Here is a 21,447-nt window from a genome sequence, read left to right as displayed (position 1 = left end):
TATAACAACCAAAGCGATTGTGTCAGAGGCAGCAGCGAAGGAGCACAGCTATAATTGTGCTTAGAGCCCCTTCAGGTGCCAAAGACCCTCTGAGGACCGTGCTCTGCTGTCACACAGTGGTGAATTTATTCAATTGCATCCTGAAAATGAAACCAGCTGCAAGTGCTGACAAGAAGACACTGAAGACTCAGGAAGCAGAGTTGAACCGAATTTATTGATGAAGAGCAAGTTTGATAAAGTGGTCATCTTTGTTCATTGGTAATTTAATGTCATAATCTAGACCCGGTCTGGATTTTAGTCGCCTTTAGAGTGTATTCAGATAGGGCTGCACTCTTTTTCATTGTCAGACTTCATCACCACCTTAACAGAGCAGGCCTTCTCATTCACAACCAGCTCACACTCCTCAGGAACATCTACAGTGTTTGCATCGGGGATCCTATGATACAAAAAGAAAAAAAGAAACAATAATAATCAAAAACAATCTCAGGGGTTTTGTTCATTTAGTAACTCTAAAATTGGAAGTTATCACTGTTAAAGCCTAAAAAGAGAACTTATCACAGTCCTACGAGTAAGAAAGCTGAGAGAAAAGAGGTTTATTTGTTTAAAGAAAAAATGCCTTAATGATTAAAAAAAAACAATAATGTGGAAGTCTTACTTGGTACAGCAGCTCAAACCCTCGCTTGTACAAGAGCAGTCCATGCAGTCTCTCACCCATGCAGAGTCAAAATCATGCAGCTCTCCATCCTTATCCACACACCCTACATGTAAAGAAATGAAAACACAGCTCAACTCAAAGGAGTTGTTGACTTACTTACTCAGAGGCACTCCTTACTTGTGTTTAAGCATCTATTAGTGTATGCATAGGTGTGGTTAAGGGATTAGATGTGGAATAAATGTCTAATATCTGTAAATCATGACAGAGAAACCTTTCCCCCACACCCAGTGTCCTGCTGCACTGCTGCAGTATTGTATCTGTACAAGAAAGGTCTCATGTGACTCACCTTTTGGAGGGTTATTTGGATCTTTGACCTCTAACTCCTCGAAGAAGCATTGAGAGTGACAGAGCACAACGAGCCCCAGCAGACAGACAAACACATGTAGAGAGGACTGAAAGAGAAATACATTTCATACTAAAGTAATTTCTATCCTTTTAAGACCTTTAACATGACAGGAAATGGCCAACTACTGCTTCGACTAACAACTATTCTGTTCAGTTGACACAGTGTATACACAGTTGTACCTTATATCTTACATAACCCGAGGCGTGTGTAAATATAAAATATAATTCTGAAAAAGCAGAATGATTTGCAGGTGTCATAAACTCAGTAAAATATCTTAGTTTAAACACTAATTCATGAAAATTATGAGCTTATTTTGAATCTGAATTGACAGTACCACATCTAAAAAAAAAAGTAGGTACAATTACTAAAAAGAAAGTCAAAGATTTGTAATTAGGTTCATTGGCAACAGGTTAGCAACAGGACTGAGCAGAGGTTTACCAATCTGCAAAAATCTGCCTCTACAAATTGTGGAAGAATTTCAGAATAATGTGACCCAACATAAACTGCAAAGACTTTGAATATTTCATCATCTACAGCACAAAACATCATCCAAAGATTCAGAGCATCTGCAGAAATCTCTGTGCGCAGGAGATACGGCTGAAAACGAATTCTGGACGTTTGATCTTTGGTCCATCAGGCAGGACGAGATTAAGAACAAGGATGAATCTGTCACGGAAATCCCTGCATGGGCTCAAAAAAAAAAACACTTCCAGAAATCACTGTACAAAGTTAACTGTGTCATCCACAAATGCCACTTAAAGCTCTATCATACAAAGAAGAAGCCATATTCATTAGCTTCATAGCATAAGTGCCTAAGTCATTGACTTAGTCAAATGACTTAGGCAATTATGCTATGAAGCTAACGATATGAACATGATGATGAAAAGCCACCATCTTCTCTGAGCCAAAGCTTATTTAAAAAGGACAAAGTGAACCAAACTTTTGGTCGATCAAGAAATATTTTTGTGGACTATAGTTAAAAAAAGAGTGGATGCAACACAGAGATAAACAGGGAAGCTTTGGTACCATTAAATTAATTTTAAAAAATGTTAAATTTTCTCTTTTTAAACACTGGTATGATTTACATATTCTATGGTGAATAAAACATGGGTTTATGAGATTTAAAAATCTGTTTTCTTTTACATTTTATAACATTTTTGGAACTGAGTTTGTGAAATATATACACTCTGACAACAATTACGTGATTGAAATCTCATAACTATTCATATTTACATTTATACTGAAAGTTATTTTAAAAAAATAGCTGTGATTAGAGAATATATAAAAGAAAGTGTAAAATACGTACCATCCTCAGTTATGATGTATCCCAGCCAACAGAAAAACTGTGTGAGAAAATTCGGTAGTCACGGATTTTATTAAGGTGTGACTCCCATGTATATCATTATGATAATATTTAAACAGTGATGAACGTTTTTTATCAAATATTTGTTTTAAGGTGGAGAAGACCAGCAGGTTATGTTGAAACTGCATATCAAAGACAACATTTTCACCAGCGATAGAAATGGTTTGTTTCTTCTCACGAATCAAACTCAAGCACAGTGAAAAAGCAGCCGTGAAATAATTAGTCAGAAAAACAAAAGTTATTTTCCTTGTCTAGCAACTTTTATTCCTGAGCCAAAAGGCAGAGATTGATTACTTGCATCGATAAATGATACACGTTGTAAACAGTTAAAGAGATAAAAGTTTGGATCAGACCTGCCAGAGTAAACACTGCACTTTTGAACCTTTGCTTAAAAAAAACAAACTGCTTTTAAAGCTTTATAGGCAACAGATGATATCTCCATGTTTCTACAGTCACCACTTAACAATCAGTAAAAAAAAAAAAAAAAAATCAAAAAAAATCGTAGAAAACCATGACAGAGTATCAAACTGGGATAAAGAGACAATTACACATATAAGGTTTAATGTGCAAAATATACATTTTTTGCAATGAATATTCACATACTTTATTGAGTTTAACTCTGAATATAGGGAGCTCTATGTCAGTGGTGAGTTCATCTTAGTGCAAGTGAAATAAAAGACATTTTTTATGTTAGTGCAGAGGATTTTTTTTTTTTTTTTGCACATCTAAAGAAACGAGTGCTCCTTTGGTAGCAGCTATCCAACAGGTGTCAGATATGTTTGCAGCAAAGCCTGAGCTCTGAGGCATCACCACCTCAACTCCCGAAGAGGCACAACTACAGTATCAACCCACAGCTATCTCATTAGATTTCTGCTGTAATTATCAAGTACCACCAAAAACCCAAACCACCACCGAACAGTAAACAAACCCAAAGCAGAAGCTAAGAATGACAAAAGTGATCATTTAAAGGCAAATCTTCAAAGAAAATAAATGTACCTGCATCGCTTAGCCAACAAATAAATCTCATTCTTTTCCTTTGGCAGTGTGCAATTACATTTAAAGGTACTGCTCAACATTTTGAGACAAACACTTATTCAGCGTCTGATATAATGTACATATGAAACTGACTTTTTGGAGTCATGTGACCGCTAACCACGTGATGTTAACTTTTGCCATTTTGGACATGTGACAATATAGGCCAAGTAAATAAGGCCCCACTCTCACAGGTGTAGAGAACATTCAGTGACCCGACCCCCACCAGTTACTAGGGAAAAACGAGTAATCCCCTACTGGTTGGCAAAAACCTCTTTGAGATTATTTTGATTCCCCATAGTTACGTAGCATGAAAACAGCAACTTGTCTGCAATCACTCACCAACTGCTCTCCAAAAAGTAGTTAAACTGTGAGAAGTCCAACAAACAGAGACTATTTGACTTTAAAGTGAAAGCAGAAGTTGAGTTTTAAAAATAACATTGTAAACTGTGAGAAACAGCTTTTATTTTGGAGACAATCTCCATTTCTGGTTTGCGCTACACTTTTTCCAAGTTTCACTACCACTCAGTGGTTAGTAAGAGAGTATTTCCACTTAAGTTGGTATCTTCCATGCTAACTACAGACGTTTACAATGATCTTCTTGCAACCACGTCCAACATGGTGAGAAATCTGTTGTCCTGTGAGAAACCTCTATAGTTAGCAGCCAGACAGCATAGCTTAGCTTAGCGTAAAGACCAGAAACAACCAACGACATTTATCCAAAGTTAAAAAATAAAAAAATAAAAATCCAAACAACAAATATCAAAACATCAGTATTACTAAAACTTGATGTTTATAAAAGAGTTTATCATTTCAAATGTGCTGGTAGTGTACCCTTAAACAGACCCTGGTCAACTATACCCCGGTTTCCAGTCCATGTGCTAAGCTTAGCTAAATGTCAACATAGAAGTTAGCTAACTTCTATACTGACAGCTAATCTAACATGTAAGAAAGTATTGTTCCACAACTGTCACTTTTATCAGAGAAATTAATCAAAGAGAACATGTTTTTAAGTTTTTTTGTATAATAAATTATCAAGTTTTTTCACTAAGGCATTCACATTAGAGTCCCATGCATGTTTCCACTACTGTAACTTCAACTTTATCCAATCAGAGTTTTCATGAAGGCCGGTTTACTGAAGGGCCAGTGATATTGGTTGGGGACGGGTCCATTCACGTTACACTCAAAAAAGGAGAACATGGGGAACCAAATGCGTGCCCTTCGGCTATGCTGGTAGGCACGAGTGTTAGCTAAGGTGTGATAGTAGAGGAAGAGGCGGGTGGTGATGTAGAAGGCGATGAACACGTCGATGGAGTAGTGCTCGTGAGCAGCCAGGATGAAGAAAATCCCAAACAGGTTTAACACCCAAGATATGGTGTGAATCAGATTCCATGTTCGTGGAGTATCTGCAATTAGGAAACATAATTATAAGACATGCTCAGTGTATTTTATGTATATTCAAAGCTTGCAGACATCCTTGGTACTAGTTTATTTTGAGCTGGACAGCTGGTATGAGATATTTGTGCTGATATACTTTGTTGTTGCCAAATGTGCCACTGTGCATTTTGTCCAGACATATCCACTTTGGTCTTCTCTATCCAAAAGACATTTTTCCAGAGGTTTTGTGGTTTGTTGAAAGGAAGTTTTCAAAGCTTAACATTAATGCCATGTTCTTTTTAGGGAGAAGAGTCTCGTGGCAACTCTTCCAAACAAGCCATACTTGTTCGGTCTTTTTCTGATTGATGGACTTCAAATAGTTTGGAAATGGACTTTAACTGCTCCCAGACTGATGGGCAGAAACAACTGTTTCTGATACATTTCATGTTTGGCATTGTGTTAACACTTGTCTAAATGCTCCAAATCAACAAACAGCCGCTGCAAACCTCTACTGTGATAGAGGTGCTCACACTTGCTGATGATCAGATATTACTTACACTTGTTTCTACTTGTGGTCTTGATTCCTATGACAGAGGTAAGCCTGTGCTTAGTTGTTTTATGCATTACTTCTGCATTTTGGCTTATCTATTGTTAAATAAATAATGACATGAGGTGTATTTAAGGGAATTTAAGACCTGCTGAGGAACAGGTGATTTATAAAAAAAATTAAGTCCCAATACATAAAACCTTAGAGTTAAAAGAAGGTGTACTTTCCTTAATTATAATCACATCATTTCTTTCCTACTAGTAAAAATACAAGACCTAACAAGAAAGTACACTCTCACTAAACTCATTGAAAGCCGAACAAAATAATTAATCCTCACATTCAGTCACAAAGAAGTTGAGCATCGTGATGACAACAGTGTGCCCACTGAACATGTAGTCTCCACAGGTTTGCACGCCTGTCAGAGTCATCCCAAATCCACTCCAGATTGTTAGAGCCCTCTGTATCTTTCCCCAGGTGTCACCATATGTCTGAGGGACAAAAAAAACCCCTCCAGTAATTAGTCATGCTGTGAATCACAGTGGCAGCTGTTTATTAGTTATCACCGCAGTACAGCTGAGTGATCAACTGAACTGTAACACTGCCAACAGCAATGAGAATAAAAATAAAAAAAACTCCAGGAGGAAAAATGATTTGCACTTCCCACCTTGCTGGCACACTTCAGGTGCTGCCCTGGCACAGAAAGCGAGGTGGCAAACATGGTGCAGCAACGAAGCAAAAACACCGTTCCCATTAAAGAACACAGCCGTCTGAAGAGGATGGACCTGAAACACAGACGCACGCCCAACTCAGCGTAATGTGATGGCAGCAGCTAGAAATGTGCAAACTGCAGAAACAGGACCTATGGGCTACCTGTGTTTGTGAAGGAGCAGGATCAACAGAAACATGTAACATAAGATGAGACCACAAGCTTCAGCCATGGCAAAAGCCCAAGGAATTCTGGGTACACTGTTAAGAGTACAAAAACATGCATATCAGAAAGCAGATAAGATATGAGTGCAGCTCAATGTGTACGTGAACTATGGAGCTTACGTTGCTCAACAATCCCTGGAACCACCATATAGATACTTATCAGTGCAAAATATGCAAAACATATAAAATATGCAAGCTTGTACCTGTCCAGGAATATATCAGGCAGCGGTGGGTATGTCCTCATGTCAGGGACGCGCTCATGTACGATGACCATGACAAAAGATGTGAATCCAAAAACAAGAAAAACATATATGGAACTGATGACTGTTTTCCAAACCTCTGGGTCCAATCTACCAGCTAAGTGCTGCCTACACCTCCCGTTGGAGTGTGTGTGACACAGCACCTCTCCTGAGCTGTATCCAGATCTATTGCTGTTCCTTGACCGCAGCTCAGTCCCGTTACACAAGCGATCACCTCCATTACACCCGTCAGCTCCATCGCAGCTCCACTTGACCCCAGTAGTGCCTGTGGAGAGCCCGGCGGGAAGACTGTCCGAAGGTGAGAGGCCCAGCTCCTCTAGCTGGGCCTGGTTTTTTCTCTGGAGCTGGCGGAGGGCTATGGTTAGCCTTTTGATGTCTCCCAGCACCGTGAGGCCCAGAGGAGGACCCCTCAGGTCGGCCTCAGTCAGAGCCAGCAGACTGAGGCCGTCCAGGCGGTGCTGTGTGCACAGTAGCTCCACGTACTGCCCAAAACCTTCTTCCTTCAGCCACTGGGCCACCTGCTTACAGCTCCAGGCACTCACATCATCTTCCGACAGTGCCATGCTGCTGCAGAAACAAACACTGTTAAGTAACGTGGGGTATGACAGATAAAAAAATAACTGAAATTACAGCGGCAGAGAAAAGAAGTATGCACACGCACACACACTGATGTTCTGACTGATCAAAGGGTGCTGTTAACAATTCTCTAAAGCTTGATAATTAAGTGCCACGTCCTCCTCTGCATTTTGATCACTTGATTTCATAACTGTTCAGTGCCATTCTTTTAATGCAAAACTGCCTGAAGCTCACCCACTGACACTTCTACTCAATTTGCATGAAAATTAACACGAGCACTTTCCCCGCTGTTCATATCATACAGCGCTGCAGTTATATAAATTATTCATAAGTTTGCTGATTATTCTCCACAGTGTAGCGGTTTATACATTCGAATAACAAGCGAGAGATCGCTGGTTTGATCCCCGGGAAGAGTCATGAATCTCTTTGGTTCATCCAGAAGATCATCTGGGGTGTAGATCTGCCAAATTAAATATGCGGAAAAGCCCGCTGTGGCGACCCGTTATGAATGACAGAGCAGCTGAAAGTAGCTTCTTTATTCTCCAAACCATTCATGTTTTTTTTTCTTTTTTGGCATGAAATTTGATTAAAAAAAAAAAAAAAAAAAAAAAAAAACAGCATCAGGCACAGCAGCATCTCAAACAAAACAGTATAGTAACCAAAGTAAAACTAAATGAGAGCAAATTTCAACAAATTTATTGTTTCTTTAGTAAATATATGGGTTAGAGGTCTGTTATTTTTGTCACAGATAAGCATATCCATCATGACTTCTCCAAAACTGGGATTTGTAATCCAGCCGTCCCAGAATTGAAGCCACTTTGATAATTTAGAGATTGTTAGATGGACAAAATGAGTCCTTTCAAGGTCAAGGCAAATTGTTATTGCCGTATTTTACAGTTTTCACATTTTTGGTCACTTTAACAATTAAAAAGTCATCATTTTTAATCAGTAAGTGCAGGGTTAATTAGCCGAGGGGTTGGCTGCCTGCATGTGCTCTTATTTAGTGAAACTCTGCAGTGCACGCTGCAGCCTGCTTAGCTGGTTTTGCCTCATCTGTGTTCAGGTCAGTGACTGTACGTTAGCACTTTGTCCTGCTTTAGCCAGGACAGAGTGTCCCACCTAAAGCAGGAATTCAAAACCCCAAAACAGTGAGTCACTAAAAAAACCCACAGGAGACTATAATCAATCTTTGCTTTGCAGTTCGCTCATTTCTGCCCTTTGAACTTCTGACAAGCTCACCACTGTACAGCTCCACTCGTACTCCAAAGGTCTACAAGTTCAACCAACACGGCTGTAGTACTGTACCGATGGCCTGCCTGCTGAGTCGACACTATATACAGCCTTGAAATTTTTATTTTGTACTGAACCAAACCGAGAAAATCCAGGAATAATTCTTTTTTATCATGATGTTAAACAGGCTCATTATGGAGCTGACTGATTGAATGATTAGCTGATCAAGCAGCAAAAAATTAACTGACAAAATTCATCAAACAATCCCTCTAAGAAGCAGAAAGTCTGGTAGAGTTTCTGGAACGTGCTGTACATTTTTTCGTAATATATTCTGACATTTTAACAGCTAAACATTTATGACAAGATTAATTGATTTAAAAATAAAACAGCCTAAATACTAGATTCTAGCCTCAAAGCTTTTGTTGGTGGTTTCTGAATTCCGCCTTCAGCCTGACAGCCACACCTAGTATGACATCACTCCTCTGACACTGGTTCAGTTTGGCACTGAAAGTCACCGCTGATGAAAATCCCTGAAACCTACAAGCAGCTCACTCACCGAGGCGTGTGCAGATCTGCTCCCTCAAAGAGAAATAAGTTATTTTTAACTAGCCTCGAGATTTTACTGGCAACATCCCGCAGCTACTTGGGATATAAAAGTGCCATGTCAGCTTGTTTGGCTGGCTTACAGTGAGTCACAGTCAGGCAGTAGGACACAGCTCAGTGTGTGTGTGTGAGAGAGAGAGAGAGAGAGAGAGAGAGAGAGAGAGAGCGAGAGAAAGCCCTTCAGTGTGTGAGAGAGACAGAGGCAGCTCAACAAAGAGCTCATAGTGTCTTTTCACCGCAGAGGCTACAATGTAACGTCAGATTGCAACATTTCACTACTAGCTCAGCAACTTTCTTCACATGAACAAAAATGTTCAACTTAGAGCAAACACGTCACAGGAAGTCCACTTTATTATAACCAATGATCGTCTCACTTACCAAACATCCACTGTCACTGCGCTGCTACAAGGTGCGGATGAGCCGTCTGTTTACTCCACCGCTCATAGGAGTATTTCACAGCCAACATGCTTCGGACTACTAAGCAACAACAAACAGGAAGAGGCAACAGCAAACAAAAAGCAGCCAAGAGGAGCAGGATGCTTCCTGCGAGACTTCAGCTCAAAGGACACTGACATCTGCTGGTTACACTTGGAAAGCCTGGGATAATCCGTCAACTTTGACTGTTTTATTGTGGTTTTCGTTCTTAAAACAGTATTGTCATTCTTGCCTTGGCATTCATTTCCCCTCCTTTATAACATTCAAACTTTTTTATATGAGGTTATGTTATACATCAATATCTCATGCATGAACTTAAGCTATGTATAAGTGAAGAGTGTGCTATCGTTTTAGCAACAAATCATTGATGAAATGAGCTGTTTTCATTGTCATTTTGGGGCATTGAATATTAGTGTCAAGACGACTGCGGCAGTAAATCTTGTTACTCTTTTAGCCGTGAAAGCATCATTATGTAGAGGAAAGTAGGAAGAAAAGTTAATACAAACTAAACCTATAATGTTAAAAACATGTGCCATCATTCACTAAGCAAATGCTTATTAGAGATTACAATAAAACTGCATTTATGTATGCAGACATGGTACCTACTAAAGCATCAGAATGGGGAATAAGGGTGATTTAAAAGTCTCTAAATGTGGCATTGTTGCTGGTCTGGTCTGAGTATTTCAGAAATGGCTGACTTACTGGGATTTTCTTGCATAACTGTCTTTAAGGTTTACATAGAATGGCCCAAAAAACAGAAACTATTCAGTGAATGGCAGATCTCAGAGTGAAAATGCCTCTGGACTAACTGCTTTAAGCTGCTGGGAATTCTCATTATGACCAAGATATGCAGAAGAGCATGGATAACACACGATAACACACCTTTCTTGAACATAACAATGAGTTTATTGTACTCAAATGGTCTCCTTGGTCTCTCAACAGATAATTATATTCTCAACATAAATGTTTTTAAATAGTTTTTTCTATCACGTTTAAGTAGATCTCATGTCATATACCTTTCCTACAGATTGTACCGTTGAGTCTGCCATAACTGGAAAGCAAGCTTGAGAGGTTGACTGAGAACCAGTGCCAATGAGCCACCTGTTTTTGACAGTCAGAGGCTGAGTGAGGTGGAACTGCTGCTGAAAGAGAGTCAAGGCGAAGGCAGCAGAGTGCAGCTTGGTTTCATTTTGGTAAAGAACAAAGCAGACCGTCTGCCATTGTAAAAACTTTGCAATGACAGACAGAAAGTCCTCCTCAGGTGCTGCCACAGGGATGATATGTGATATACAAGATTTGGAGCCAAAACAGGAGAAGTGTGTGGCAGGGGGATCAGAGAGAAAGTGGGAGATCCCATCTCTCCAGGATCTGGAGGAGGTTTTACACTCAGCTCCACGCTCCTGTCGACATGGAGACGAGGTGTGGCCGAATCTGTTTCTGGGAGACATGTGAGTATCGTGAGCTGGATTTAAATTCAACGTATGCACATCTGGATTGTATTCATGTGTTACATCTGCTGTTTGTGTCAGGTTTATGTCTCATGACAAGTTTGGGCTCTACCAGCTAGGGATCACTCATGTGCTGAATGCCTCACATGGTAAACTCTGCTGTAAAGGTAGTGATGATTTCTATGGAACCACAGTGAAATATTACGGAGTCCCTGCCAACGACCTCCCCACATTTGACCTCTCGCCATATTTCTACCCCGCAGCTGAGTTCATTCACCAGGGTTTGACATCAGGAGGTACTGCAAGCAGATTTTCAGAGAGGATGATACAGATCTGAGTTTTCATTATATTTGTTTCTGCCTTTTCTGACTTTCAGGCAAAGTGTTTGTGCACTGTGCTGTGGGTGTGAGTCGTTCAGCTGCATTGGTCCTAGCCTACCTGATGATTCATCATCACCTCAGTCTGTTGTCCTCTATACGTTGTGTGCAGCAGAAGCGCTGGATTTTTCCCAACAGAGGCTTCCTGCGACAGCTCATAGACCTGGACCAAAAACTGCAGGATGATGGTTTAAACGAGCCAGAGTAAGAAAGCCAGAAACAACCCTCTATTTCCTCCTCCATTTGCACCATTTATTGCATGTATAAACCAAAGTGTTCAGCTTCATTCACTCCCCTCCCCTGTCCTCTTCTAATGTGACATCAGTGGTATCAGAGCGAGCTCCTGAATTCTCCCCCTGGGGTTTTTTAGCATCAGTGAACAGACCAATCAATGCTACAGCGTTACAACATTAAATAACTACATCCAGACAGTCCGAGAGCACACTGAACACAGAGAGCTAATTTTGGAGCCAAGCAGCGTTCAAACAACCACCTGCTCATGCCTCTCACCGAGCTGTAGACTTCGGTGGGAAGGGGGACGGTGGGCACAGACAGCCAGAGCAGTGCGGGGGTGTGCTGAAGGAGCAGTCTGCGTCCGGGGAGAATGTCAAGGAGCAAACAGCTACAGGACCTGCTACTCATTAAAGAACTGGAGGTCATCTTGGATTCCTGCCCTGTGGGGCTCACACCGGTGGATGAAGTCTGGCCCAACCTGTACATAGGAAATGTGTGAGTGTGCTTTTGTACAACATCTTTCTGAATTCTGTTGGAGAGAAATGCCTGCTGAAAAGGAGAATTTGTATTCCTTTTACATTTAAGTTATTTAGCATTTATAGACACTAGACATGGCTGTTCTATTCTTTAGTTTTACTCTTTTTTCCATCTTTTTCCATGTCTACAGGGCTGTAGCACAGAATAAAAAGACATTGCATAAGCTTAGCATCACTCATGTCCTGAACGCAGCGCACTCCAAGCAGGGCAGCATTGGTGACCAGAGTTTTTATGGGAACACCTGCGTTTACTTTGGCATCCCAGCGGAGGATTCAGAGGACTTTGACCTCAGTCAGTACTTTAAACCTGCAACTGACTTCATACACAAAGCCCTGATGAGCAAAGATGGTAAACTGAATGTGAATATTATACTGTTTTTTTTTTTCTTTTCAAGAGCTGGCCCTCATGATATTTTCCATCCTTTTCTACAGGAAAAGTTCTGGTGCACTGCATCATGGGTGTGAGTAGATCGGCCACTTTGGTCATAGCGTACTTGATGCTGTGGCAGCGTCTTACTCTGAGAGATGCTCTGAAGCATGTTGTCCAAAAACGAGCCATTTACCCCAACCGGAACTTCCTGTCCCTCCTCCTCAAGCTGGATGAACAGCTGACACGAAAGAGGAGGCTGTGTCCTATTCTCTGACAGCCTTTGTTCCTCACTGCACCTTCATTTGATTAATGAACACCTCTCCATATGTAGAACTCCACTCTAATTGGCGATCAGTAGTTTGTAAATATGATGTGTAATTAGATTTTGTTTGATGTAGTTGCAGGTGTAAGTCTGGAGTGACCTTTATTTATTTATTTTTATTTTCGAGGTTGTCTGCTGCCTTTCTACAGTCCAGCAGCAGCAGCGCTCACACTGAGCCTTTATGTCATGTTTCTCCTGGTTTGTTTTTCATATTTAAATCATATTCAAATGTTCTCTGTGAGTGTTAGGAGTCCTGCTCACATGCTATGTACGGACAGTTTTATGAAACCCATTAATGTTTTGTCAAATCTCACTTAAATTGTTTGGTCAGATGCATAATGTTCAAAAATATGTATATCTGACTTCTAACAAGGTTTAACCTTGAACAGTTTTCCTGATAAGACACCTACTTTTTTAGTCAAGGATTCCTCAAATAAAATAATTATTTGTTTCACTTTGCTTTTTTTTTTTTTAATTGCCAAGAGCTTACTTAATATTGCCTAATCAATCTGACAAAAACAGGTATGTCTAATTGCTGAGCTGTATATCTTAACAGTGCTCTGTTTGATTGAGATCTGGTGACTGTGGAGGCCATTTGAATTCAGTGAACTCATTTAAATGTTCAAGAAAGCAGTTTTTATTGATCTGAGCTTTGTGACACAGTCTTTCATCCTGCTGGAAGCAGCCATCTGAAGATGGTACAGTGTTGTCACAAAGGGATGGACATGGTCAGCAACAATACTCAGGTCAACTGTGGTGTTTAAATGATGCTCAGCTGGTACTAAAGGGCCCAAAGTGTATCAACAAAATATCTCTACAATCATTCCAGCACCATCAGCTTGAATGTCGCAGCAGAAATCGAGATTCATCAGAACAGCTGATGTTTTTCCAGTGTGCTGTTGCACAATTTTGGTGAGTCTGTGCAAACTGTTCTTTTCTGACAGGAGCCACACCCACTGTGGTCTTCTGCTGCTGTAAGCCAAAGTTAAATGTGATATACGTTCGGAGGTCCTCTTCTGCATACATTTGTTGTAACAAGTTGACCTTGACAAGTGGTTACATGACTTTATACTGCCTTCGTACCAGCTTGAAGCAGTCTGGCTTCAAGATGACCTTTTTAGACAGAGTTGTGTGGGGAAATCACATTAGATAAATGGACTGGTTCATATATAGCGTTTTTCTACTTCACCTGAGCACAAAACTTCAAAAATTCAATAATGTGAAGTTATACAACTTTACACTCATTCATACAAGCGCTTTTCCCCCCAAGTAAGTGCTTTTTATCTAACATTCATGTACACTCTTTTGGATGCATCACAGAGCAACTTGGATTAGTATCTTACCCAAGGATATTTGACATAGGAGATCTAACCACTAACTTTCCATTTAGTAGATGACCTGCTCTACCTCCTGAGCTGCAGCCACTTGTAGATCAGCAGTTTCAGGAATATTTAAGGTTGTTGGTGCCTGTCTGCTGCCAACAACAATGCCACATTCAAAGTCACTTAAACCACCTTTCGTCCCCTATCCGGTGGTTAGCTTCAACTTCAGCAGGTCACCTTCACCATGTGTACATGCCTGAATGCAATGACTAGCTGCCATGTAAATGTAAGTCATTAGATATTTGCATTAACAAGCAATTAAACAGGTGTACTGAACAGACTGGCCCGTGAGTATGTATCGAAATGGAAGTAGCCATGGTGACATTACTTACTGGTTCCTGTTTTAAAACTTTGAGTCACGGTCACATTCTTGTACCTAATAAAGTGGCTGGTCTGTGTACATAAACAGTTTTAAAATGATGGCAAAGCAAAGGTTTATTTACTAAGTTTGGTCATTAGTTGAACTTAGATGCATGAAAGGCAACTCTGAAGTGGCAGTTTAAAGGGTAATTGATTTGTCAGGATGAGATTGGTAGTGTCTGGACCAACTGGAGACCTATTACCACTGTGGGTTTTGTGTCCGCACGCAGAGGAAACCTTGAACAACAGGAAAGAGTTCAAGCAGGAAATGGTTAAACAAACAAGAAATAAATTCAGCTTGAAAAAAGCAGATAAAAGCACTTCTGCTACCACACAAGCTGACAGAACAAACTGGTGGAGACTGGTAGATATAGTGCTGGGCCTTGATTGGATGATGAAGTGTAGGTGTGCCATCAGGTGTTTGCTCAGGAGTAAGAAGAGACCCAAAAGATAAAAACATTATAATTCTGACAGGGACCAGAAAGAAAATATAGGATGAGAACTCCAAAATAAAAGTGAGGTTATGCCAACTGTTACTGTTGCACTATTGCACGCCTAAGGTCATGCAGTCTTCCTTTCTTTAATTGGTTATTTGATAGTAAACAGCCTAAATCAGTATGAGCAGATTAAAAGCAGATAAAGCTAATAAATCACTGGTGAATATCATCCACATCTCTTAAAGGGACAGAGCAGCAGGCTTTACTCTGCAGCAGGGTAGCAACTCAGACACACGCAGAGCAGCCACGTGTTACATAACAGTCCACAGTCATCGTGGAAACATGTGAGCTAATGTTAAAGTTCACAGGATAAGGCTCAGGGTTGCCCCATGAGAATGAAACATCAGGTCTGCATTCACCATGAATAAAATGGGTTTTGAGTGCCTGAACAGTGAACACAGTATGTTAGATAACTTTGTCACTTTTGAGTGTATGATTACAGAGTTATAAAAGGAAACAACCCCAGCTATGTGTGACTGTGATGAACAAATAAGAGCAGGCAGAGTAGGAGAGGAAACCGAAGCGCCTCGAAGTGAGGTAAGTTCATGAGATTGGGCTGGTTTGGGGGATCTTTCAGGTAAGAAACATTTAGAAAGAAAGCATGTGTGGCATCTTGAGAAAATCCCACTCTCAGGTCTGTGTGTTGTTAAAAGAAGCTGGGATGACTAATAAGTTTACATAACAAACATTAACATTTACAGAAGCTTTTCATAGTGAAGGGCTAATAAATGACATGTGTTTGTGCGATTTATGAGTGTCTGTGTGTTTGTACAGTATGTCTCTTAGGGATCCTCCGTATGAACCTCCCTCTGTCTCAGAGCTGCAGGAGTTTCTGCTCGCTGACAGACGACCGACTGGACATGTCAATCAAGTCTGGCCTAACCTTTACATAGGCAATGAGTATGCGTGCACATATTAACATGCACACACATCTATAAACATTCTGCACTCGTGCAGCACTGAGTGTGCTATTGTGTTTCAGGGTAGCAGCTCGTGACAAGGGCACTCTTCACAATCTGGGCATTACTCACATTGTAAATGCTGCTCATGGAACCCCCAACCCAGGCCACGGGCTCTATTTCTACGTCAACACTGGCCCGCGCTTCTACAGAGACATGTCAGTGGATTATTATGGTGTTGAAGCTGATGATGCAATGGACTTCATCCTCAGTCCATTCTTCTATCCAACAGCAAGATACATCAGAGCTGCACTAGCCATGGGAGGCAAGTGGGCAGGGTTACAGCATGTGGCTGGATTAGATCTCAGTGTCATACAGCCACACCATCTAATGAGATTAGATTTTATTCTTGACTAAAATAAGGAATCCTTATTTTAGTTTGGATTTAGATTTGGTTTCTGGCTCCAGCTTTAAAATTAGGATTTCATTTATTAAGCAGAACAAGCTCTTCAAGCCTACCTGGCCTTATGTGAAAAAGTGATTGCCCCACAACGACCACCACGTTTGACTGTTGGTATGACATTCTTATATGAAAAGCTGTGCTAGTTTTGCAGGAGATGTAACAGGTCTAAAACCTACCCACATTGCTCACTCCTGGGAAGGTTCAGACATATTCCAGTTTTCCTCCATTTGTGCATTTGCGCCCTCACTGTGATTTGCTGGAGTTTCAAAGGTTTGTAACACTTTTCGGACTTTGTTTCCCATCTGTTCTTGAGTTTCTTTAGATTTCGGCATGATGTGTTACTTTTTGAGGTCTTTTGGCCTACTTCACTTTGTCAGACAGGTTCTATTGAAATGAGTTCTTGATTCATCAGGCCTGGCAGTAATCAGGCGAGTGAAACTGAACTTAGCTTTCCAAAAAATGCTGTTAATCATGGTTAATTCATGATTTAACAAGAGGGGACAATTACTTTTTCATACCAGGTAGTAACGAATGAAATCACAATTTAAAAACTGATGATGATTTGAAACATTTAAGTGTGACAAATGTGCAAAAAAAAAAAAAAAAAACAGACCAGGAAGGAGGCAAATACTTTTTAACAGCATTATATATCTATAAATGGTATTGAGGGTAATGTTTATCATCTCAATCCCAGGACGGGTGTTTGTACACTGTTTGATGGGCGTGAGTCGATCTGCAACCTTGGTGCTGGCCTTTTTGATGATTGTTGAGGGCCTGAGGCTGCAGGAGGCAGTAGCCGCTGTCAGGCCGCATAGAGACATCTGCCCAAACCCAGGCTTCCTGCAGCAGCTCCGTAGCCTCGACATGAGCCTGGAGAGAGAGAGGAGGAGACGAAGACAGGCCCAAACACTGTAAAGATACAATCAGTCACACACAAACCCATAAGCATCCACATATGCAAACACATATGCACACACACACAACACACACACATCTTTATTGCTGCAGGAGTCACTTAGCCCGGCAGGAAGAAACGGCATCTCTGACAGAGCTGAGGAACATCCTTTGGACAAACAGGAAGCCGGTGGCACCCGTCAATCAAGTCTGGCCAAACCTCTACATTGGAGATGAGTGAGTGGAAAACTCAAATGTATCAAAAACGATATTCTAGTAAATCAGTCTGTATGCCGTGTGTGTATGCAGGTCTGTGGCACGAGATAAAATCACACTTTCATCTCTGGGTATAACTCACATACTAAACGCTGCAGCAGGACGACACCGCATTAACACAGGCCTGCAGTTCTACAGAGACCTCAAAGTGGAATACCACGCTGTTGAAGCTGCAGACCACCCAGAGTTCAACCTCCAGCCTTTCTTCAGATCAGCCGCACAGTTCATTGACAGTGCGCTGAAGAAAAATGGTTAGAGGCTAAGCAAATAGACATGCATACATTAATGTTAAGCAATCTGCGAGTTACTTTCAGCTATTATTAAAAGGACTGATCAAAATGTCTTTCAGGGAAGGTGTTTGTTCACTGTGCCATGGGTGTCAGCCGCTCTGGAGCGCTGGTTTTGGCGTACCTGATGATTTGCCAGGGCCTGTTGTTAGTGGAGGCTATCACTGCTGTGCGTCTGAATCGAGACATTGGACCCAACTCTGGTTTTTTGGAGCAGCTGAGGCAGCTGGAACTGAGCCTCAATACACAGAGCAGACAGATCCCAGAGGAGGACTGTACCAACACATCCTGATAATGAACACACTCAGGAACGCTTCATTCCTCCCTTGATTGGCAACCTGTGTTATTTTAATTCGTTTCTATCAAAATAATTAAAACTTTAAAAAAGGTCTGCGTGTCACCTATTTTATTCCCTTGACTTTTTCAGGCCTCCAGAAATAACTCGGCACTGACGAATCGTGACTGATTCTTGCAGCTGTCCACACATTAGTGACATTCCTCTGATGATGCAAGATGCCACTCGTACTGAACAACTGAGTTTGTTTCTGTTTAAAACAGTGCCTGAACAGTGCGTGCTGTCATGTTAGGGGTCTCATATACAGGATTACATTATGAAAGCATGCCATGTGGAGAGATCAGGTGTTGTAGTCTAACTACCTAAAAATATCATGTTAAACACTGAGCCTGAGAGAGCAGTTACCATTCCAGGTCTGTATTTCAGTCTTCATTGCTTCCTCCTGAGGGAGGTTCCTGTTGGTACACACACATGTACAGCCACCGGACACAAACTCGCTCTCTCTCTCTCTCTCACACACACACACACACACACACACACACACACACACACACACACACACACACACACACACACACACTGACATCCACTGAGGAAAGTAGAAGTCTGCGATCCACATTTAACAGAGGTGAGTCGTTTCTTTATACTAAATTGCTCGTTTTTATTTAATATCTGTTTTTTTCCCCCCCGACTTGATGTCACACACCTCGTGGATCATTGGTGGTTTCAGTTCAGTGTGACTTCAGTGTGAACAGTGTTTCAAAGAATGTGCATGAAGGGCTTGGTATGAAGTGTGACTAGATGAAGAACAAGGCTGCCAATGCAGGGGTCCTAAAAGCTTTGAAAAATTGGTATAATTAATGTGAATCTATTAGCGGAGAGCGAGATTAAAAAAAGTCATTTAAATTCCTATTTGGCTCCCGATATCTCGTGTACTATTCTGCTATTGTTTATTATTAATATTGCAAAATGTATGATCAGTTAAGCAGCACCAGCAGCGATGATGCAAACAGAAAATGTCACGTCTGTCGCTTGAATTTGTACGTGACATCCAAGAAACAGCATGTGTTGCGCACACAATAATACACAACAATATTACACAGAATACTGAATGACAACATACAGTTTGTGTGATCGTGGACAATCATAGTTAAACCCCTTTTCACGTTTCTTACTTACATACATATTTTTAAATGTGTTTCCATAGTAACACTGATTTCAAAGTTGCATGCAGTATTTAATAATAATTTAATCTTAACTGGCATACAAAAAGAGAATATTGCTTTCATTTATGAATTTGTAAAATCCCTAAATTAATAAAACCATTTAAATATTCTTTACAACATAATTTTTTCTAAAAGTCTGGTCTTCCTACATCTTCTATAGCCATTGTTTCTGTGGGTGATGTACTAGGTTTACAGTTATTTTCACTATTGATCGTTCATTTTTTGATTCATTGCTTTTTGTTTCAACAAAAATGAGAGAAAACAGAAAGGAAAAACTACAGCTTGGAAAAAGGTAAAACCAGATGTTTACATTGGAAAAGCTGGAGCCGGTTAATTTTTGGCATGTTGCTTATAAATGACCGATAAGTATTTAGGAAAAAATGCTCATGGACTCCATAAACATCCTTGGCATATAGGTGGTAATGTTAGATCCCTGTAGAGCTTTGGGACAGATGGCAGTGTGCAGGAGGTGATTAATTTCAGGCATATGTGTGTGTGTGTGTGTGTGTGTGTGTGTGTGTGTGTGTGTGTGTGTGTGTGTGTGTGTGTGTGTGTGTGTGTGTGTTGTGGACAGCACAGGAAAACAATGTCCTCTTGCATGGTGAAGTCCAGAAGTAGAAACCCATATGCAGCTGTTCAGGTGGACCCAGACAGCGCTTACATCACTCCAGGAACATTAGACCTTGAGCAGCTATTCTGGACCGGCACCACAGCTCATTACACACACTTCAACGAGGTCTGGCCAGATGTCTACATTGGGGATGAGTGCGTAAATCTGAGTACTGCAGATGTCATTGTACTTATCAGCCCTTATACAACTATTCAGTCAATTGTGTCAAAAGTTCATGATGACAGCTTCATACTGAGTCTGTGTTTGCATAAACACAGGAAAACTGCTCTGGAGCGGCCTGGTCTGAAGGATCTGGGGATTACACATATCCTGAATGCAGCAGAGGGAAAGTGGAATAATGTGCTGACTGGTGCTCAGTACTACAGAGACATGGAAATCCAGTATTATGGTGTAGAGGCTGATGACAAACCCACTTTCAACATGTCCCAGTACTTCAGGCCTGCAGCAAATTTCATCCACGAGGCCCTCGCTCACCCACAGAGTGAGTCCTCCGGGACTCTGAGGAAACCTTTGAGTTCATTATCTGGAGGATAAGTTTGTTTGTTTCTAATAAATCCATATATCTTCATTTTTTCTAGACAAGGTCCTGGTGCACTGTGTGATGGGCCGGAGCAGGTCAGCGACACTGGTCCTGGCATACCTGATGATGAAACACAATTTAACTGTAGTGGACGCAATTGAGCATGTGCGACAGCGCCGCTGTATCCTGCCCAATCACGGCTTCTTAAAACAGCTCAGAGCCCTGGACATTTCACTGCAGGAGGAAAGGCTGAGACAAAAGAAAGAAACACAGGACCAACAGTAAATACTAAGAAAGGAACTTAAAAATGTATTTTAACTTCATGTCATGTTTTCATGGATATTATTTTTTTCTTTTAATATATAATTAAAGTCATGTTTTCAGTAACTGAGTATGAATCTCATTAAGTTACTCACTCTGATTCAGTCCATAACTCTGTTTTCATGTAGAAAAGATTTCCTTTTCATAAGATTAAAGTGGTCTTAAAGAATAGTTCTCCAGGCTTCCTGAGGTTCTTTTAAAGTTTTTCTTTGGACATTTGTTGCTTTTTCACTTGTCCTGTCATTTTCAGCCTAGTCCTTGTAACTGACCATCTAATGCTATGTTTCACATGATGAGCCAGTGTTGTGTGTATACAAAACAGGCAACATAGCAAAGAATCCATCTGAATTTGTCTTTAGGCACTTTGTTACTAGTGGTTTGTTACAAAAAGACACATTTTTTTTATTTGAATCTGCTGCAATCTTTAAAGAAATGAAGAAATTATGAACCAACTGCTTCATTTTTTAGTATATTGATGCCAAACACACTGCCAGAACCCTGCAGAATGATTCCTGCAGACCAACAGCAGACAGAATTTTGTTGCCATCTGCAGAAAGTTAGTGAGTACTGCAAATGTATTACAAGATCTCAGGGAGTGGCTCAAAACCTTTTGACCACAAAAACAAAGTGTTAGTTACAGCAACTGAAGAGAAAAAAAAACCTTTGTTTTAGGTATTATCCAAACTCTTCTACAT

At 40.7% G+C, this 21,447-nt stretch overlaps 6 protein-coding genes across 11 annotated transcripts; 4 read left to right on the top strand and 2 right to left on the bottom strand.

The window, feature by feature from the left end:
* Positions 1-195: 195 nt before the first annotated feature.
* Positions 196-2,441, bottom strand: LOC146561178 (beta-microseminoprotein-like). Its single transcript, XM_085243231.1, has 4 exons — positions 2,368-2,441; positions 1,002-1,107; positions 656-758; positions 196-436 (listed from the first exon to the last, which is right to left on the bottom strand). Exons 1-4 carry the CDS (start codon positions 2,368-2,370, stop codon positions 316-318), a joined length of 333 nt encoding a protein of 110 aa, XP_085099357.1. The 5' UTR covers positions 2,371-2,441; the 3' UTR covers positions 196-315.
* A 221-nt stretch (positions 2,442-2,662) lies between these two features.
* Positions 2,663-9,505, bottom strand: LOC146561177 (sphingomyelin synthase-related protein 1-like). Of its 4 annotated transcripts, none has more exons than XM_085297026.1 (6): positions 9,358-9,505; positions 6,514-7,137; positions 6,251-6,346; positions 6,045-6,162; positions 5,718-5,868; positions 2,663-4,862 (listed from the first exon to the last, which is right to left on the bottom strand). In XM_085297026.1, the coding sequence occupies exons 2-6, from the start codon at positions 7,131-7,133 to the stop codon at positions 4,558-4,560; spliced, it is 1,290 nt and encodes a 429-aa protein (XP_085153152.1). In that variant the 5' UTR covers positions 7,134-7,137; positions 9,358-9,505; the 3' UTR covers positions 2,663-4,557. The 4 variants fall into 4 exon arrangements, with proteins under 4 accessions (XP_085153152.1, XP_085153153.1, XP_085153154.1 ...); XM_085297027.1 differs by having other exon boundaries at positions 6,514-7,134; positions 9,358-9,497; XM_085297028.1 differs by lacking the exon at positions 9,358-9,505 and adding an exon at positions 8,933-9,258.
* LOC146561176 (dual specificity protein phosphatase 13A-like) lies at positions 9,051-11,698 on the top strand. 2 transcript variants are annotated; one of them, XM_085297032.1, is made up of 5 exons: positions 9,051-10,862; positions 10,944-11,029; positions 11,126-11,158; positions 11,239-11,443; positions 11,565-11,698. In XM_085297032.1, the coding sequence occupies exons 1-5, from the start codon at positions 10,651-10,653 to the stop codon at positions 11,584-11,586; spliced, it is 558 nt and encodes a 185-aa protein (XP_085153158.1). In that variant the 5' UTR covers positions 9,051-10,650; the 3' UTR covers positions 11,587-11,698. The 2 variants fall into 2 exon arrangements, with proteins under 2 accessions (XP_085153158.1, XP_085153156.1); XM_085297030.1 differs by having other exon boundaries at positions 9,056-10,862; positions 10,944-11,158.
* On the top strand, positions 11,450-13,337 carry LOC146561175 (dual specificity protein phosphatase 13A). Its single transcript, XM_085297033.1, has 3 exons — positions 11,450-11,968; positions 12,141-12,358; positions 12,442-13,337. The coding sequence occupies exons 1-3, from the start codon at positions 11,844-11,846 to the stop codon at positions 12,651-12,653; spliced, it is 555 nt and encodes a 184-aa protein (XP_085153159.1). The 5' UTR covers positions 11,450-11,843; the 3' UTR covers positions 12,654-13,337.
* A 1,893-nt stretch (positions 13,338-15,230) lies between these two features.
* On the top strand, positions 15,231-18,146 carry dusp13a (dual specificity phosphatase 13a). The gene is made up of 7 exons (XM_085297023.1): positions 15,231-15,477; positions 15,715-15,840; positions 15,923-16,164; positions 16,997-17,213; positions 17,311-17,433; positions 17,506-17,723; positions 17,822-18,146. Exons 2-7 carry the CDS (start codon positions 15,716-15,718, stop codon positions 18,049-18,051), a joined length of 1,155 nt encoding a protein of 384 aa, XP_085153149.1. The 5' UTR covers positions 15,231-15,477; position 15,715; the 3' UTR covers positions 18,052-18,146.
* Positions 18,147-18,559: 413 nt separating this feature from the next.
* LOC146561173 (dual specificity phosphatase 29-like) lies at positions 18,560-20,909 on the top strand. Of its 2 annotated transcripts, none has more exons than XM_085297024.1 (4): positions 18,560-18,682; positions 19,855-20,045; positions 20,169-20,392; positions 20,490-20,909. In XM_085297024.1, the coding sequence occupies exons 2-4, from the start codon at positions 19,867-19,869 to the stop codon at positions 20,714-20,716; spliced, it is 630 nt and encodes a 209-aa protein (XP_085153150.1). In that variant the 5' UTR covers positions 18,560-18,682; positions 19,855-19,866; the 3' UTR covers positions 20,717-20,909. The 2 variants fall into 2 exon arrangements, with proteins under 2 accessions (XP_085153150.1, XP_085153151.1); XM_085297025.1 differs by having other exon boundaries at positions 18,580-18,682; positions 19,860-20,045.
* Positions 20,910-21,447: the final 538 nt, after the last annotated feature.

The sequence above is a fragment of the Mchenga conophoros genome, linkage group LG13, assembly GCF_057382185.1.
Source record: "Mchenga conophoros isolate Kocher_MC1m ecotype Shallow Benthic linkage group LG13, M_conophoros_male_GT1.1, whole genome shotgun sequence".
NCBI lineage: Eukaryota > Metazoa > Chordata > Actinopteri > Cichliformes > Cichlidae > Mchenga > Mchenga conophoros.
Note: the sequence above shows the minus strand (reverse complement) of the source record. Positions and strands in the feature narration are given on the sequence as shown.

Coding starts and splice junctions, on each gene's coding strand:
- LOC146561178 (XM_085243231.1), bottom strand. Junction 759..1,001: donor TCCAAATAACCCTCCAAAAG/GTGAGTCACATG, acceptor CTTTACATGTAG/GGTGTGTGGATAAGGATGGA. Junction 437..655: donor GGTTTGAGCTGCTGTACCAA/GTAAGACTTCCA, acceptor TTTGTATCATAG/GATCCCCGATGCAAACACTG.
- LOC146561177 (XM_085297026.1), bottom strand. CDS start 7,133: ATGGCACTGTCGGAAGATGATGTGAGTGCCTGGAGCTGTAAGCAGGTG. Junction 6,347..6,513: donor CCTGATATATTCCTGGACAG/GTACAAGCTTGC, acceptor TACTCTTAACAG/TGTACCCAGAATTCCTTGGG. Junction 5,869..6,044: donor ACCTGAAGTGTGCCAGCAAG/GTGGGAAGTGCA, acceptor TTTGTCCCTCAG/ACATATGGTGACACCTGGGG.
- LOC146561176 (XM_085297030.1), top strand. CDS start 10,651: ATGACAGACAGAAAGTCCTCCTCAGGTGCTGCCACAGGGATGATATGT. Junction 10,863..10,943: donor AATCTGTTTCTGGGAGACAT/GTGAGTATCGTG, acceptor TGTTTGTGTCAG/GTTTATGTCTCATGACAAGT. Junction 11,159..11,238: donor CCAGGGTTTGACATCAGGAG/GTACTGCAAGCA, acceptor TCTGACTTTCAG/GCAAAGTGTTTGTGCACTGT.
- LOC146561175 (XM_085297033.1), top strand. CDS start 11,844: ATGTCAAGGAGCAAACAGCTACAGGACCTGCTACTCATTAAAGAACTG. Junction 11,969..12,140: donor AACCTGTACATAGGAAATGT/GTGAGTGTGCTT, acceptor CCATGTCTACAG/GGCTGTAGCACAGAATAAAA. Junction 12,359..12,441: donor AGCCCTGATGAGCAAAGATG/GTAAACTGAATG, acceptor CCTTTTCTACAG/GAAAAGTTCTGGTGCACTGC.
- dusp13a (XM_085297023.1), top strand. CDS start 15,716: ATGTCTCTTAGGGATCCTCCGTATGAACCTCCCTCTGTCTCAGAGCTG. Junction 15,841..15,922: donor AACCTTTACATAGGCAATGA/GTATGCGTGCAC, acceptor ATTGTGTTTCAG/GGTAGCAGCTCGTGACAAGG. Junction 17,214..17,310: donor CGAAGACAGGCCCAAACACT/GTAAAGATACAA, acceptor TTATTGCTGCAG/GAGTCACTTAGCCCGGCAGG.
- LOC146561173 (XM_085297024.1), top strand. CDS start 19,867: ATGTCCTCTTGCATGGTGAAGTCCAGAAGTAGAAACCCATATGCAGCT. Junction 20,046..20,168: donor GATGTCTACATTGGGGATGA/GTGCGTAAATCT, acceptor GCATAAACACAG/GAAAACTGCTCTGGAGCGGC. Junction 20,393..20,489: donor GGCCCTCGCTCACCCACAGA/GTGAGTCCTCCG, acceptor CATTTTTTCTAG/ACAAGGTCCTGGTGCACTGT.